This window comes from Pinus tabuliformis, chromosome 2_1 (genome assembly GCF_031772625.1).
Source record: "Pinus tabuliformis cultivar Carrire ecotype Pingquan chromosome 2_1, CPIR1, whole genome shotgun sequence".
Lineage (NCBI taxonomy): Eukaryota > Viridiplantae > Streptophyta > Pinopsida > Pinales > Pinaceae > Pinus > Pinus tabuliformis.
In genome coordinates, this window is record NC_142299.1 from 185,467,194 (window position 1) to 185,484,509 (window position 17,316).

The 17,316-nt window shown below is 42.4% G+C and overlaps 1 protein-coding gene across 1 annotated transcript; it reads left to right on the forward strand.

Moving 5' to 3' along the window:
- The first annotated feature begins 14,901 nt into the window (after nt 1–14,901).
- LOC149199345 (uncharacterized) lies at nt 14,902–15,744 on the forward strand. Its single transcript, XM_089400547.1, has one exon. The coding sequence runs from the start codon at nt 14,902–14,904 to the stop codon at nt 15,742–15,744; it is 843 nt and encodes a 280-aa protein (XP_089256673.1).
- The last annotated feature ends 1,572 nt before the right edge of the window (nt 15,745–17,316 follow it).

Below are 17,316 nucleotides of genomic sequence, written 5' to 3' on the forward strand. Positions count from 1 at the left end.
GTCGAAGACAAACCCGAAACAACCTTGCAGTAGAAACACCACCTCCCACCACTTCAGAGATAGGAACTGTGGAGCTGTAACAAGGGTCTTTTTCACCTCTAGTTATTTCACATTACAAGTCAATCCGGGAGCGTTTTGTTATTGTAAGGGACATCTTAATTTGAGGCTATTTGTCAGGATAATGCTTCGTAGTATAGATCTAAAGAATACAAGAGTAAACGGATGCTAATGCTAAATTACTTTTGCATAAAAGAAATCACACACGCAGCAACTTCGTCGGTCGAGGGTATGGAATTAATAACCTATCCCCCTAGAAACTGATGAAGGAGTATGGATCATGATCTGGGAGCATTATAGCGTCTGCTGTATCTCACAACAGTCTTGAACCTCCTCTCATGCCACTTCAATAAACGCAAGCAAGAAAACAGAATGAAACAGCAATCTTCAGAAATGGAACAGCAATAAAAGGAACGGCAGTAAATGGAACAGCAGTAAATGGAACGGCAGTAAAGAAACTAAGTCTCGCGAGGTCTACACTTCCAATCCTTGGCACACACTTGCATACAAAAAGGAAAGCAATCATTTATACAGGTTTGCAGCTTGATTAAATGGAACAGTAAATTATTAAAGACAGGAAACGTCAATCATATGTATATCAAATGGAACAGCAAATCATTAAAGACAGGAAACGTCAATCATATGTACACGATCTGTAATAGTCACCAACAATCCATTAACCCCAGTCACCTGTAGCTGAAATATTCTATTTATGAGTTCTGTAATTAGTGCAAACAACTCAGATCAACAGTATGTGAAGAATAGGAACTTGTTACAGAAATTTATAACATGTGAGCTACAGATGAGTAAATATGAAACAACATGTAACCATAACAGATTATGAGAAACAAACCACACAAAGCAGAATTGTAATGGTACAATCAGCCAGTGTCCGTTGGAGCCGGGCCCAAAGCTTCCAATGGCGCACTGCCGTAAACTACTTCAGACGCACGGAGAAATTAACACCGAGATATTATATTAACGCATCAATGAGAGTACAAAACTAAGTCTCAGAGAGACTCAATAGTCTGAGTTCAAGTGATAATAAAATTCATGAACAGAAAGTAAAGATACAAAAGTCATCCCCTAGTTTCAATGCTACCCTCCTTTTATACAATTAACGGCGGAGTTCATTGGTCGACAAAACGATTGATCGTAGCGATCCCTCAGGATCGAAGATCCTGAGGGATCCGCTAAACTGTTAACGCTTCCCTTTACTCGGCCTGTAATTCCGAACTGGCAGTCCTTCATCTCGTTTCGGACTGATCTCCCTTGATTTACTCGACCTGGTCTGAACCTTATTTAGAATTGGAGGGACAGCCGTTATCTTCTCGTCAAATCCTCGTTTCGCATTGCGCCTTCCTACTTTTACCTTTTCCTGCGTAGAGAAGACAACTGTTAGTGATTGGATCATTTTAGACTCGTTGTCTTTGCATTTCCCCTACTTTATAATAAAGAAAAGATTACAACTATTGCTTAAAACATCACTAAATCATTTATTAAAACATACCTTCCCAATGCTCTACACACCCCCCGACTTACTCTGTTTCATGGCCTCATGAAACCGTTATAATTAACATGGAGAGCAGTAAGAGAATAGGCTGGAGAGGGTACTTCATGAGGGGGTCTGCAACCATGATAGGCAACCAGATTATCAAAGAAATAATGCAACTGATCTGCAGGCATATCATACAAGGCCTGGTACCCTGGTGCAGGGTGCCAGATAATTGGGCTACGGAACCGATATCCTAACCATGATGGTCCAGCTTGTAGAATGCACTGGCCATAAAAAGGCAATCGTTCAGCAGCCAGCTCAAAGTTCTCATATCTGAAGGGCTCCCTGAGCTGGATGCTTGGGGTGGAAATCTGATAACGGAATTTGGCAGCCTCCAAGGCGGAATCTTTAATAACCAGGAAGTATTCTAAGCTATTTCGGATCAACTCCTCATGCATGGGTCCTAGTAGTTTCATAACGCCAGGGTTTCTCATAAGGCTTTTATGTGATTGCCATAGGCGAACTGGATCTCGAGGCTCAGCCCTGACCCATAGATCCAGGCTGTGCTCCTGCCTCTGAAAGGCATTGTAAGCCCTGAGCCATTTTAACTGGTTGACCCCAAATGAAACAAAGGCTTGCAGCTGTATATCCCCCACAAAATGGCCAGGGTTTAGATCAGTTTCCTGCTCAAACACCATATTGTGCAAATAAAATTCACATAATAATCGTTGGACCTTAACCCCATAATGTTTGCAACAATCAATAAAATCATTAACAGTGTTAATCTGAATGGGGGCACCTGCCCTGACAGCTTTTATTTTCAATCTTAGGTATCTTTCAAGGAGGAATAAAGCATAATTCTTCGCGGGGGCCCTGCAAGTCAAAACATCATCATACAACGAACATACAGTGTCCAATTGTTTAATAACAGCATCTAGTCGACGTGTTACCTTGGAAACCTTTTCCTGCTCCTTCTGCCATCCTTCAAAAGCCCGACTCTCCGATTCACTCATGTTTCTCAGCTGCTGTTGCAGTTCTTCATGTTTTTCCAGAGGGATCCTTTGTTGCTCTAACTGCTCAGCCCTCTGCTGCAATTCTTCGTATTTTTCTCGAGGAATCCTCTGCTCAACTTCCTGTTGCAGCTCTTCATATTTTTCTCGAGGGATCATTTGTTCCCGTAGCTGTTCAGCCTCTTGTTGGGCCTGTCTCATCTCGCGGTGCAAGGCCTTGGTTTTTGGATCCCTTTCCCATAATTCCCTGGAGGCCGGAAGTTTCGCCTGGACCTTTACATTTCGTCGCTTAATTCTCCTTGAAGGTGGTGTCTCAGTGTGAACTGCTCTAGTTTCCCTCTCCTTCTTGACATGTACAAAGGGGTACGGTGGTCCTTCTGTAACTGGAATGTCGTCTTGTGGCTCAACTTTAATTGGAATGGCAGTTGGTTCTAATGGGCTGTTTGGAATATCAGCCTGCTCCTCTATGTCAATAGGAACGGCATTCTGGTGCTCTGTTCCAGATGGAACAGCATTTTGTTCCTCAGTATTAATTGGAACAGCTGCAGGTTTACTAGCAGAATATCAACCTACTAGATGCCTATAGGTGCTCTGTCTTCCTCTCTGAGAGGACCCAGCTGTATTTGTCCTCCTTTTTCTTCTCACAGTCCTCTTTATTCTCAAACTGGCCTTCAGACTTCGAATTTTCCGCCGAAGCTGGGCTATAATGGTCAGCAATTTCTGTTGTTTTCTTCTCAACTTCTTAATTTCTTTTGCCTCGGCTGTGGGCACATGGGCGGCCCTCAGTTCTGCTCCTCTTTCATCGAGGGTTTCTTCCATCATTCGGGGAACGTCCTGTTCCCGACAAACATTTTCATCCTCCCCGCCATCAGCGGGTGGATTTCCTTCTGGTGTTTTAGGAACGGCTTGTTCCTGATCGGTATTCACATTTTCTTTCTAGATGACAGTGGGGTTTTCTTCCCCTGCCATTCCATCATGCAATTCGTCACGCGTCTCTTCCTCAAATGGTCCTTCAGGAGGCTCTGCCGGACTGGAGGGTGAAGGATAACCTCTAAGGCTGGCCAAGATGGTGGCCATCTCTTCTTCCTCCACAGGGTTTTGTGGATGGCTACCCCCCAATTGTTCCATCTCCTTCTCAGGAATTGGCTGCTTAGCAGCTCCCTCTGGATAGCTGGTCTCGGCCGCAGAGTCGTCATCCCTATCTCCTTCTTCAGTTCCTACTTCATTCTCTGTTTGTTCCAGGTTTTCCCCAGGTATTTGTTCTGGCGCTGGAGGGTCCTCTATTATTTCAATCGGCTGGCCTATGTTTGGCTGGATTTTTTCCAGCCTACCTCTTATCTTTGCCAACCGAACTGACTTTCTAGGCCTCCCGGGCTGTTCGGGTGTGCTGACCATCTGTTCCTCCGCCTCCATCTTTCTGCGTTTTTCAACCTGTTCTTCTGTGCCAGAGGAATGCCTTCGCTTTAAGGTAGCAGGTCTTTCTGCGGCCAATTCCTTACGTTTTTCTGCATGTCTAGTTGCTTCAGGGGTGCATTTTTGTTTCCCTAGCTTTATGCGTTTCTTCGCTTGCTCGGTTGTGCCCGAGGGTTGCTTAGGTTTTGGCGATTCTCTGGGTTTTTTAGGTGTTTCGGCGGTGCTAGCGGGGTGCTTCGTCTTTGGGGATGGTGATTCTACTTCCCCTTCAATTGCTGTAAGAAGTTCCCGCCAGCTAGTCTGCTGCCGAGCGAGACTGTATGTCACTATCAGGCGGATCAGCCCGTGGTGGCTAACCACTGCGTCTTCATGGTGTGCCTTTTTCAGGCTCCGAGAGGTATCATGCAACAATGAATTTAACAATGCAGGGGGATTCACAGCACATTTTCCTTTTAACACAGCTAAGAGCTTAAGGTGACGCGGCCTTACCACATCTTTTCGTCCTTCGCAGGTGATGTAGCTCTGTACTACCTTTGCCAGTTCGCTCCAAGGTTCTCCCAGTGTTGCCGGCAGCACTCCTTTTCCCTTCACTGTCAGCTCCTGCCCTTCATCTTGGAAGAGTTCTACGATCTTTTGCAGTCTTTCTTTCTTTGTCGTCCATATTGGACCTAAGTCTGGTAATCCGGTTACTTCCGCGATTATTTCCTTCGTGACTGCTATCTGCTTCCCACCTACCACTGAGTGTTCTTCCTGCAAATTCTGCAGGAATTCCATGGCCACTATTTCGTTTGATTTGCGCAGGCGGCCAAAATAAGTTAACCACCCTGCTTTTTCTAAGATCTTCCGAGCGGCTTCGGAAACTATGAGCTCGCTCGGCTCACTTCTGATAGACTTTCCCCCCATGGTTCTGTTTCAGGGTCTAGATGGAACAGCAATGCAAAGAACGTAATTGCGGCAAAAAGAAAAGATACAGAGCATGCATGAATAATTGATCATAAATAACAATTTTTTCAAAAAATAGCATTGTCATGCCGTTAACGCATATCGTACCTCCGTATCATATCATTTCCGAATGATGTGTTAACACGTGGCCGGTGGAGTAATGAAGTCACCTCCCCCCCGCGCGAAATGATAGGCTGCCCCAGCCGTCAAATAGAAGAAGGCGGTCATTCCATCACCGAGTCATAATGGAGCAGCTTTTAAAATTTTTCCATGTTTCAGATTAGACAATGAAATACCGAGATCGATGCGACAGATAGATCGCGTTTAACATAAGCCTTCGTGATGTGATGCAGAACATAAGGATAGGACGTCTAGCACTCATGGAAAGTCTGAAATTGTCATAGTCAAATGCCTTTGCCATACTTGGTAATGATAAATGTTCATGTGACGTATTCCTTGAGGTGTAAGATATAATTATTACGAGGATAGAAAGAAAGATTTAATAAGATCCAAATTGGTGTATATGTTTTGACTCCGATACCATTAACAGAGCTCTGTTGCCGACCAGTGTTTATAACCGTGGCAGAGTTGTTTATTTCACCATGGAACCATAGTCCTTTGTGTAGTTTGGAAGAGCAATTCTTGTCAACATGTAGGCCATCATGCTGGCTTGGTAACCAGATAACCATGACGCCATTCACCAGAGAGGCGCGAAACGTGGGCAGGCTGGCTCGTGATGAGACCCCCTGTTCCAAGGTTTGTTTATATAATGAACCTGTTGGACCATATCCCTGGTGTGGTGGCCATGATGGGAATGCCACTTCGCTTCCAATCTTATGATCATAGTAGGCTGGTTCTTAATGAAACCCCCTATCCTGCATTTGACAAATAATTTCTTTTGGTTCTGCTGCTTTTTCTTTTGAGATAGACTTTTGCTCTTGTATGATTACACATAAGGGTGGTTCAGCCCTCCTTAAGAGTGGGAATGGCGGAAGAAGTCTTGTTATCCCAATAGGAAAATATAAATTTTCTATTCTTATTTCCGAGTAATAATAAGAAAAATTGTAGGAACGTATCATGATAAAGTTTTCCAACAAGGCAGAGGAAGTGAGACTTATGACTGAAGGAATGATGAGTGTATGGTTCCCTCCTTTGTTGCATCAATACTAGGGCTGTTATAGATAGCGATTTATGATGTGCTGATCTTGATATATCATGCCTTTTATATTTGTTGCATAAATATATAGCTGCTACTTATGGCCTCGGGACAATGTTTTCTTCTTATAGAAAGGACGAGGGCATACTATTTCTTTCTTACAAGGGAGGGTGGGAGGGTTCTTTTTGATGCAATGTCCTAAGATAACAAAAGCACTCGAATGCTGCTTGCTTTAAAAGAAATTGAAAAAAAAACACACAAATGTTGCTCCTTAAACGAAATAAGAAAATTCAAAAGTGTTGTTCCTTTTGAAAAGGAACAGCAAAAATTCAAACGTGTTGTTCCTTTTGAAAAGGAACAGCAAAAATTCAAAAAGTGTTGTTCCTTTTGGAAAGGAACAGCAAAACTCAAGGGTGCCGTTCCTTTTGAAAAGGAACAGCAAAACACACAAGTGCTGTTCCTTTTGAAAAGGAACAGCAAAACACGCAAGTGTTGTTCCTTTTGAAAAGGAACAGCAAAAACACACAAGTGCTGTTCCTTTTGAAAAGGAACAGCAAAAACACGCAAGTGCTGTTCCTTTTGAAAAGGAACAGCAAAACACGCAAGTGCTGTTCCTTTTGAAAAGGAACAACAAAAACACACAAGTGTTGTTCCTTTTGAAAAGGAACAGCAAAAACACGCAAGTGCTGTTCCTTTTGAAAAGGAACAGCAAAAACACGCAAGTGCTGTTCCTTTTGAAAAGGAACAGCAAAACACTCCAGTGCTGTTCCTTTTGAAAAGGAACAGCAAAACACACCAGTGTTGTTCCTTTTGAAAAGGAACAGCAAAACACACCAGTGTTGTTCCTTTTAAAAAGGAACAGCAAAACACACCAGTGCTGTTCCTTTTGAAAAGGAACAGCAAAACACACAGTTGAAACATATATACAAAATTTACAATCTTATATACAAAATGTGGTAATAAAGAATGAAATTCTTACGAATCTGTAGGGGAGGAAGTTTTTTCTTCCTCTCCCATAATCTTGATGTTAGTATCTTGGCGTAACTGCTGGCAAAATGATTCCCGAGTGAGCGGTTTGCGATACAGACGAACTCGGTGGCCGTTTACCTTAAATGTATATCCAGATCCATCGATTGTAATCAAAGTAAGGGTCCCATTGTCATGGACTTTTTGAATCTCGTATGGTCCCAACCATCGAGTCTGAAGCTTCCCCGGGAAATCCTGAAATCTAGAATCATATAACAGAGCCCAGTCTCCTTCGTGAAATATCTTGTTTTTGATGAGCGCATCATGCCATTTGGCTCGCTGCTGCTGGATGAGTGTTGTATTCTATAATGCAGCGAGCCTTGTTTCGTCCAACTCATTAATTTGCTGTAATCGATTTTTCTGTGCTTCACTTAAATCTAATCCGACTTCTTGGGCAGTTCGCAGGGTTTGGATCTCAAATTCTATAGGAAAAATGGGTTGCTTTCCAAACACTAAGTGATATGGTGAATAGCCAGTGGTACTTCTCCATGTGGTTCGATAAGCCCACAGTGCCTCCGGTAGTCGAGCGGCCCAATCGCGGCGGTGTGAGGCAACAGTTTTTGTCAAGATGGACTCTATTATCTTATTACTGTTCTCGACTTGCCCATTTGCCTGCAGATGGTATGGGGTAGTAATTTTGTGATGTATGTGATGGTTATTGAGTGTTGCCGCTAATTTATGTCCCACAAATTGTGGTCCTCCATCTGTAACCACTTCCCTTGGGAGACCATAACGTACAAACAAATGGAACAAGAACTGAATTACCGACTCCTCTGTAGCTCTGGGTAATGCCTCCGCCTCAACCCATTTGGTAACATATTCAGTTGCCACCAAAATGTAAGTTTTTTGGTTTGATGGGGGGTTGATGGGTCCGACAAAGTCCAGAGCCCAACGTTCGAAAGGTTCGATCACCAATTGAGGCCGCAAAGGCATTTCGTCTGCTGGGCCAGGTCGTCCTACACGCTGACAACTATCACAGGCCTGGACAAATTTTTTGGCATCTTTGAAGATTGTAGGCCAGTAATATCCCGTTTGTAATACTTTGTGTGCTGTCCTTCGTTCAGCGAAATGTCCTCCACATGGCCCGTCATGGCAGGCTTTCAAGATATCAAAGATTTCGTCTTCTCGAATACATCTTCTGATTTCCATATCTGCGCCTGTGTGAAACAGATAGCCTCCAACCCACGAAAATCGATTGCTTTTCGCAACGATCTGTTTTCGTTCATTGGGAGTTAAATGTTTTGGAAGCTTACCTACTGCAAGATAATTAGCCACATCAGCGTACCAGGGAGTCTGAACAGCAACTGCAAACAAGTGTTCATCAGGGAATTGGTCCTCAACTGCTGCTGTTTCAACTGCTTTTGGTATTCGTGAAAGAAAGTCAGCTACAGGGTTCTCCTTCCCTGGTCGGTCTCTGATTGTAATGTCAAATTCCTGCAACAAGATCAACCACCTGGTTATTCTTCCATTTGTAACAGGCTTATTTGCTAAATACCTAATAGCAGAATGGTCTGTAAACAAAATAACGGGATAGCCTGTAATATAGTGTCTAAATTTATTAATAGCATGTATCACAGCTAAAAATTCTTTTTCGGTGACAGTGTAATTTAATTCAGCCGGAGCCAAATTTTTGCTGATGTAATAGATAGCGTATGGTCTTTTCTCTTCTTCTTGGCCCAACACTGCACCGATTGCTGTGTCTGAGGCGTCGGTTGAAATTTGGAATGGTAAGTTCCAATTAGGTCCTCTGAGAACTGGAGCTGTAGATAGCAACTTCTTTAATTCTGTGAAGGCTCGATCACATTTTTCTGTCCACAAAAAATCAACATTTCCAGTTAATGCATGTAGAGGTGCAGCAATACGTGAGTAATGTTGTATAAATCGTCTATAATACCCAGAAAAACCAAGAAAACTGCGTACCTCTGTTTGATTAGTGGGGGTTGGAATAAGCATGAGTATTTGAATTTTAGCCGGGTCTACCTGAATTCCTGCTGCTAAGATGTGATGTCCCAGAATGAGTCCTTCTGTCATCATCATGTAACATTTTTCGTGACTCAAGCAAAGCCTGGTAGCAATGCAACGCTCTAGAACTTTTTCGAGAGTGTCCAGGGCTGGATCAAAGTCATCTCCATATGGTGTAAAATCATCCATATAGACTTCCAATCCATCATTAATTAAATCTGCGAAGATGCTAAGAACAGCCCGTTGGAATGTAGCCGGAGCATTACATAATCCAAAGGGTAAGACTCGGTAGGCGAACGTTCCCCAGGGACAAGTAAAGGTAGTCTTGTCCTGGTCTTCAGGGGCGATCTGAATCTGGTTATATCCGCTGAAGCCATCCAAGAAAGAAAAAAATTTCTTGCCTGCTAAGGTGTCCAATACCTGGTCTATGAAAGGGAGCGGGAAGTGATCTTTTTGTGTAGCTTTGTTTAATTCTCTGTAATCAACACATATCCTCCATTTCCCATTCTTTTTAGGTACTACCACAAGTGGGGAGGCCCATTTGCTGTCAGAAATAGGATAAATAAAATTAACGTCTAATAATTTCTGCAGCTCATCTTTTACAACATCTTTTAAATGGGGATTGAGTCTTCTCTGTGGTTGGCGAACTGGTCTTGCATCTTTCTCGATATAGATACGATGTGTACATAGCTGGGGATCAATCCCCTTCATATCGGGATAGTCCCAAGCAAATGCCTCCTGATACTTTCGTAGGAGCTGGATGAGTTTGGTCTCTTGTTCAAGTGTCAGATTAGCGTTAATGTTTAAAGTTTTGCCCGGTTCAATTTGTATTACTTTGCTGTTAGCAACAGAGGTTACAGGTATATTTGGGTCATTGTCATCTTTTAGAGGATCTTCCTCTAATTCGTTATCAAATGCCGCTTTTATCATAAAGCATTGTGTATACGATGTGGACTCTGTTTGATTAATGAATTTATTAATGGCATCGTCTTCCGTTTGATCTTTAAAATCCAGCGCTTCCTGAACTGTTAATGGTGGTCTAATATTATCAATAATATATGAGGCAGGGCGCAGATTGGTCATCGATATATGAGGTGTGATGCTTGGCTGGGCTGGCGGGTACAAGATTAAATTTTTGATATCCGGTCCTCTGGTTATGGTCATGTTTCCCTGCCGGCATCCAATGTAGGTGTCAGCAGTAGCGAGCCATGGTCTACCTAGAATTAGCGGATGTCCATCTAGTCGGGTTTTGGGATTAATCACCAGAAAATCGGTCGGGTATTCCCAAGAGTCCACTGAAACCATGACGTCATACAAGGTGCCTTCTGGTCTTATTACTGATCGGTCAGCTAGTTCTAGTAAAGTGGAAGTAGGCTCTACCGATGTGATTCCAAGCTTCTGGCAGGTTGATGTTGTCAGGATGTTAATCGCAGCCCCTAGATCTACTAAAACGTTGGTCAGGGTCTGCCCACAGACTTGAACAGTGACAATTGGGTTTCCAGGATCCTCATATTTAATTGGTGTTTCTTTCCCTGATAAGAGGTCGGATAAGGTGCCGACTACCTGGACTCTAGGGTTAGGGGTTATATTTCTTTTTGTTTTTCTGCTACACAGGTCTTTTATGGTTTTTGCATATATGGGGATGTCCTGTATAGCCTGAAGGAATGGAATTCTTATATACAAGTTTTGGAGTTCTCCCAGAATATCAAAATCCGGATATTGCATTTGTCTTGGAATGGCCAGTCGTTCTGGGAAAGGTGGAGAAGATGTAAGTACTTGCTGATGAACTTGGTCTTTACTTACTTCTTCTTGTTGTAACGGTTGTTCTATCGGTAACTGGTTTTCAATATGAGCGGTTCTATGTCCCTCAGTTTCTATTATTCGCCCAGATCTCAACTGAAGATCATTGCACTCTTGTAGATCAGATTCAATCTCGGAAGATTCTATAATTTGAAGAGATTGAACTGGCCGATTGTTTGGGTTCGGGTTGGGTTGGGCTGGGAGCTGCGGTCTTAGGTTGGGCTGGGGATTTTGTTGCAAGGCTGGCAGAGTTGGTTGAGGGAGCGGGATTGATCCTGGCGTTTGATATGTCGATCTTGGCCAGTTGCTCTGCCAGGGTGAACTTTGCGAAGTGGAAGGGGTCCACTGCGGAGGATATGAATTATTTGGCCAATATGACGGAGGATAAGGAAAGTTTGGCCAACCAGCTTGGTTCATCCAAGGGTTCGGAGTAGGAAACATTTGAGGCGGCCAATTTGAAAACGGGTGCTGAGACTGATTTTGCCACATATTCTGTTGCTGAGCATTAAATTGCGGAGATTGAAAAGAAGAGGAGGGATCTTGAAACATACCAGGTTGCCTAGGTTGCCATTGACGACGCTGGTTGATAAAATATGCTGATTCTGGTTCCTCTTCTGCTTCTTTGTACACCGCCTTTAAACCAGGGAGCGAGGGACAGCTTTCAGTCGGATGGTCCTTGGTACAAATAGCACATATTTGAACTGTATCAAGCGGGCATTCTTTCTGGCTATGTTTCTTCCTGCACCGTGGGCAGAAAATTGCCAGATTCTGTTCCGCTTCTGCTTGCTTCTGTTTAGCCTGCACAATATCAAGCTGTGTTGTTAATGTCCCCATGATATCAGTTTTAAAATTCTCTAACAGATTTCCAAGTTCCACTCGTGATACTCCTTCTGTTGATATTCGATTGTCTCTAGTGAAGCGATCATATTCTGCTGGTTTTATCCGTGTGCTGCCTCTTGAGCTCCTGATACACAGATCAATAATGTCAGCAAAATTTTCCTGATAAATGTCTCCTTTTCCCATAATATTCAACGTTTCAATCCATTGCTCCTTCATACCTCTAATCAATGCAGTTTTCAACACGTTATCGGGCAGAGGTAACGATGCATATGGAGATCTCTGCAAGTTATATTGGAAACGTTCTACATATTCTTCTAAAGTTTCATTTGGTCTGGCAGACATTTGAAAGATTTCATCCTTTAGTTCTCTTGATCTACAATAATCCTGATATTTTTTTAAGAAGGCCGCTTTCATTTCATCCCAATTGTTTATGACTCCACCACCTAGACCCATGAACCATCTCAGAGCTGCTCCCTTCAAGGTAGAGGGAAACAGTTTTAGCTTCTGGGGATCAGTGGTGTAATCGTACCCCCTGCATAACACATCAAATTCAAATAGAAACGCATCAGGGTCTTCTGATGTGAGTCCATGGAACGTCAGAATATGCTGAAGCGGAATTGCCTTCATTGGTGCATTCGTAGCAGAATCTACTATGGGATATTGCAAAGTAGAGGTTTGGGTATTTGGCTGATTCTGCGCCATGGAATCAAATATATGCCAGTAATCTTCAGGAATTTCCAATAGAGTATTCCTTGGTTGAGGAGGGGTAATCTTAGCAGGAACTGTTTTTACAGCACTCCCTTTATCAGGGATAATGATGGCCCCTACGGTCTGAGGTGAATGAATTCCCTCAATAAGGATTTTTGCAGCGCTTCCTTTATCCGGACTATTTAAAGGCTGGTTTAGTTCAATAGGAGATCTAGGTTCCTCGATTTCCCCTATTTCTCCTTCCCCTTCGCAAAGGTTACTAAAATTTCCTTCGTGCACTGGTCCAGGAGTCGAATTGTCAAATTCTTGAAAGTCCTGCTCCTCTGTCTGACTGTGCACCTCCGCAAAGGCTTCAGATGGTAATTCTGAGGCCTGAAGGGAACTAGCAGGTTGTTTAGAGTTTACTTTCTTATAACCTACTGATGGCGGAGATCCGGCTTTCTTGTAAATTTCGTCTATAAAGGTCTTTCGTCCAAGGGTCGCCGACCCCTTGGCTTTTTCGATTTTGGATGGAGGCTTTTGATTCTTTTCTGGCTTTTTCTGCTTAGTCATGCACTCCAATTAAATTACTAAATCAATTCTGCTAGGAAAGCGGACGGTGGAGCAGGGCTTTTACATGCTCCGCACGCAGGTTCTTACCTTCCGTTTTTAAAATCCAGTTCTCCCCTAACAGATTCACACACTACCCTGTTAAAAAAACAAATGGCTATGCCCCTTCCCCGGCAACGGCGCCAAAATGTGGAGCTGTAACAAGGGTCTTTTTCACCTCTAGTTATTTCACATTACAAGTCAATCCGGGAGCGTTTTGTTATTGTAAGGGACATCTTAATTTGAGGCTATTTGTCAGGATAATGCTTCGTAGTATAGATCTAAAGAATACAAGAGTAAACGAATGCTAATGCTAAATTACTTTTGCATAAAAGAAATCACACACGCAGCAACTTCGTCGGTCGAGGGTATGGAATTAATAACCTATCCCCCTAGAAACTGATGAAGGAGTATGGATCATGATCTGGGAGCATTATAGCGTCTGCTGTATCTCACAACAGTCTTGAACCTCCTCTCATGCCACTTCAATAAACGCAAGCAAGAAAACAGAATGAAACAGCAATCTTCAGAAATGGAACAGCAATAAAAGGAACGGCAGTAAATGGAACAGCAGTAAATGGAACGGCAGTAAAGAAACTAAGTCTCGCGAGGTCTACACTTCCAATCCTTGGCACACACTTGCATACAAAAAGGAAAGCAATCATTTATACAGGTTTGCAGCTTGATTAAATGGAACAGTAAATTATTAAAGACAGGAAACGTCAATCATATGTATATCAAATGGAACAGCAAATCATTAAAGACAGGAAACGTCATTCATATGTACACGATCTGTAATAGTCACCAACAATCCATTAACCCCAGTCACCTGTAGCTGAAATATTCTATTTATGAGTTCTGTAATTAGTGCAAACAACTCAGATCAACAGTATGCGAAGAATAGGAACTTGTTACAGAGATTTATAACAGGTGAGCTACAGATGAGTAAATATGAAACAACATGTAACCATAACAGATTATGAGAAACAAACCACACAAAGCAGAATTGTAATGGTACAATCAGCCAGTGTCCGTTGGAGCCGGGCCCAAAGCTTCCAATGGCGCACTGCCGTAAACTACTTCAGACGCACGGAGAAATTAACACCGAGATATTATATTAACGCATCAATGAGAGTACAAAACTAAGTCTCAGCGAGACTCAATAGTCTGAGTTCAACTGATAATAAAATTCATGAACAGAAAGTAAAGATACAAAAGTCATCCCCTAGTTTCAATGCTACCCTCCTTTTATACAATTAACAGCGGAGTTCATTGGTCGACAAAACGATTGATCGTAGCGATCCCTCAGGATCCGCTAAACTGTTAACGCTTCCCTTTACTCGGCCTGTAATTCCGAACTGGCAGTCCTTCATCTCGTTTCGGACTGATCTCCCTTGATTTACTCGACCTGGTCTGAACCTTATTTAGAATTGGAGGGACAGCCGTTATCTTCTCGTCAAATCCTCGTTTCGCATTGCGCCTTCCTGCTTTTACCTTTTCCTGCGTAGAGAAGACAATTGTTAGTGATTGGATCATTTTAGACTCGTTGTCTTTGCATTTCCCCTACTTTATAATAAAGAAAAGATTACAACTATTGCTTAAAACATCACTAAATCATTTATTAAAACATACCTTCCCAATGCTCTACAGGAACCCCAGCTGAGCAAGCTATATTACATTCCCTTGGAGAAATGACCAATATCTTTAAGGACTGGGTCTCAAGCCAAGGACGAGATCAAGGAAATGTGCAAAAGGAATTGGAACAAAAACAGAGACAAGACCTAAATTCTCAACTCAATGTCAAATATGGACAAGCAACACTTGATATTATGAAAGAAGTCCAAAAATCCAAATTAGCATAATTTATGGGTCTAGAAGGGGGTTCAAAAGCGGAAGCATGGGTAATGGCGGTCAAAAGAGCACTTAGTTTTAAGGCATACACTTCTACGGAAAAAGCCCAGATATCAATGAGTCTACTAAAAGGAGATGCCTTATTATGGTGGGTAAATGAAGAAATGAAGATGCAAGTCACCCCAGTACAAGTTACATGGGAAATGTTTGAGGAAGCCTTCCGAACTAGGTACCTATCAGAGGAGTACAAACACCAACAAGTAGGAGCTTTCCATGAAGTACGACAGAATGGTAGATCTATCGAGGACTATGAAGCTGAATTTTATTCGTTGGTCCATCACGTGGACTATATGGCTGATGATAGACGTCAAGCTGAAAGATTCTTACATGGACTCGACCCCTTAGTCCGAGCAGAAGTCGCCATGTGGAAACCCACCACTATGGCAACAACCACTAGTTTAGCCAAACAAGTCTTGAGGAAAATCAATATGAAGAAACAAATGGTAGTTGATGAAAGTTCAGGAAAGGAGCATTCCACAATGAGGCTGAATAAACCAGGGGGGCAGCCATATAGATTCCAGGGAAGACAAAACACTATTTCTCGGATCGCTAGCGCAACTTCTCGACCGCCTCCAAGAGGACGTAAGGGTCAACCCTACTTGATTAATGGGAGGAGTAGAAGATTTGGTGACCAAGGACAAGTACAACGTGAGAAGCAGGCACAAGTAGAATGTTGGCATTGTAAAGGTCCACATTATAGAAAAGATTGTCCAAGCTATCAAACAGGGATTAAACAAGAGGAATACAAAGCAAAAGGAGAAAGACCACAAAACCCACATCGAATTCATGTAGCTACAAACCATCGCCAGGCTGAGCACCAAGCTACTGTAGTATAATCTGCAGGTATGATCAATAACATTCCTCTATCTGTGTTAATTGATCCAGGTGCTACTGATAGTTTTATTTCACCTTCAACAATACTTAGATGTGGATTGACAACTCATGAGCAAAGTAACTTTAGAATGGTTGAAATGGCGTCAGGCTCTCAGCAATCAGTAGGGTCAATGGTAAGAGATTGTAGTGTTAACATTGGGGGGTGTGATACCAAGATGAATCTATATAGTACAACTCTTGGAACGTATGACTTAATCGTGGGAATGGATTGGCTTGAATCCCATCAAGCTATACTGTATTGTTATAATAAGACAGTCCTCATAAAAAATGACCAAGGAGAAACCAAGGTAATAAAAGGGATTAGACGTGGTGTTACATTACGCCTCATATCAGCCAAGAAAGTTAATAAGTGTATGAGGAAAGGGTGCAAGATTTATGCGGTAGAAATGGTTCCTACCAATGAGAAGTCCTCGGATAAATTGCACCCACTACTTTCTAAATTTGCAGATGTATTTCCTCCAGAGTTACCAGGTTTGCCTCCAGTTCGAGAAATTGATTTCTCCATAACCTTGAAACCAGAAGTGGAACCCATATCCAAAGCACCTTATCGAATGACTATTCCAGAGCTTAATGAATTGATTATACAGCTCAAAGAACTTCTTGATCAAGGTTTTATAAGACCCAGTGTGTCACCTTGGGGTGCACTAGTAATTTTTGTAAAGAAGAAGGATGGAACTCTTAGGTTATGTATTGATTACCAAGATCTAAACAAGGCCACCATTCAAAATAGGTACCCCATGCCTCGAATCGATGACCTATTTGACCAACTAAAAGGAGCTTCAATATTCTCCAAGATAGACTTACAGTCAGGTTATCATCAGCTAAGAATAAAGGAGGAAGACATACCTAAAACGGCATTCAGAACGCGCTATGGACACTATGAGTTTATTGTTATGCCATTTGGTTTGACTAATGCCCCAACAACCTTCATGAACTTGATGAATAGTGTCTTCCGAAAATATCTGGACCGCTTTGTCCAAGTTTTCTTGGATGACATCCTCATTTACTCTCGTAATGAGAAAGAGCATCTAGAACACTTGAGGTTGGTACTACAATGCCTTAGGGAACATAAGCTATATGGAAAACTTTCTAAATGTTCCTTCTTTGAGAAAGAAATTCAATATCTAGGCCATACCATTAGTGGCAAAGGCATTGCAGTTGATTACAGTAAGATAGAAACTATAATGACTTGGCCCTCTCCCCGGAATGTCAAGGAAGTACGTAGCTTTATGGGATTGGCAGGCTACTATAGAAGGTTTGTAGAAAGGTTCTCGCAGATATCTAATCCCATCACCCGCCTCCAAAGGAAAGGGGTTAAGTTTGAATGGACAAGTGAGTGTGAGAAAGCATTTAATGAGCTAAAGCATCGACTAACAACGGCCCCAATATTAAAAGTACCTGACATGGACAAGGACTTTCTTGTATGCACGGATGCATCAGAAGAAGGATTAGGTGCAGTCTTGATGCAAGATGAAGGGGTTATCGCTTATGCTTCTCGAAAACTTAAGAAACAT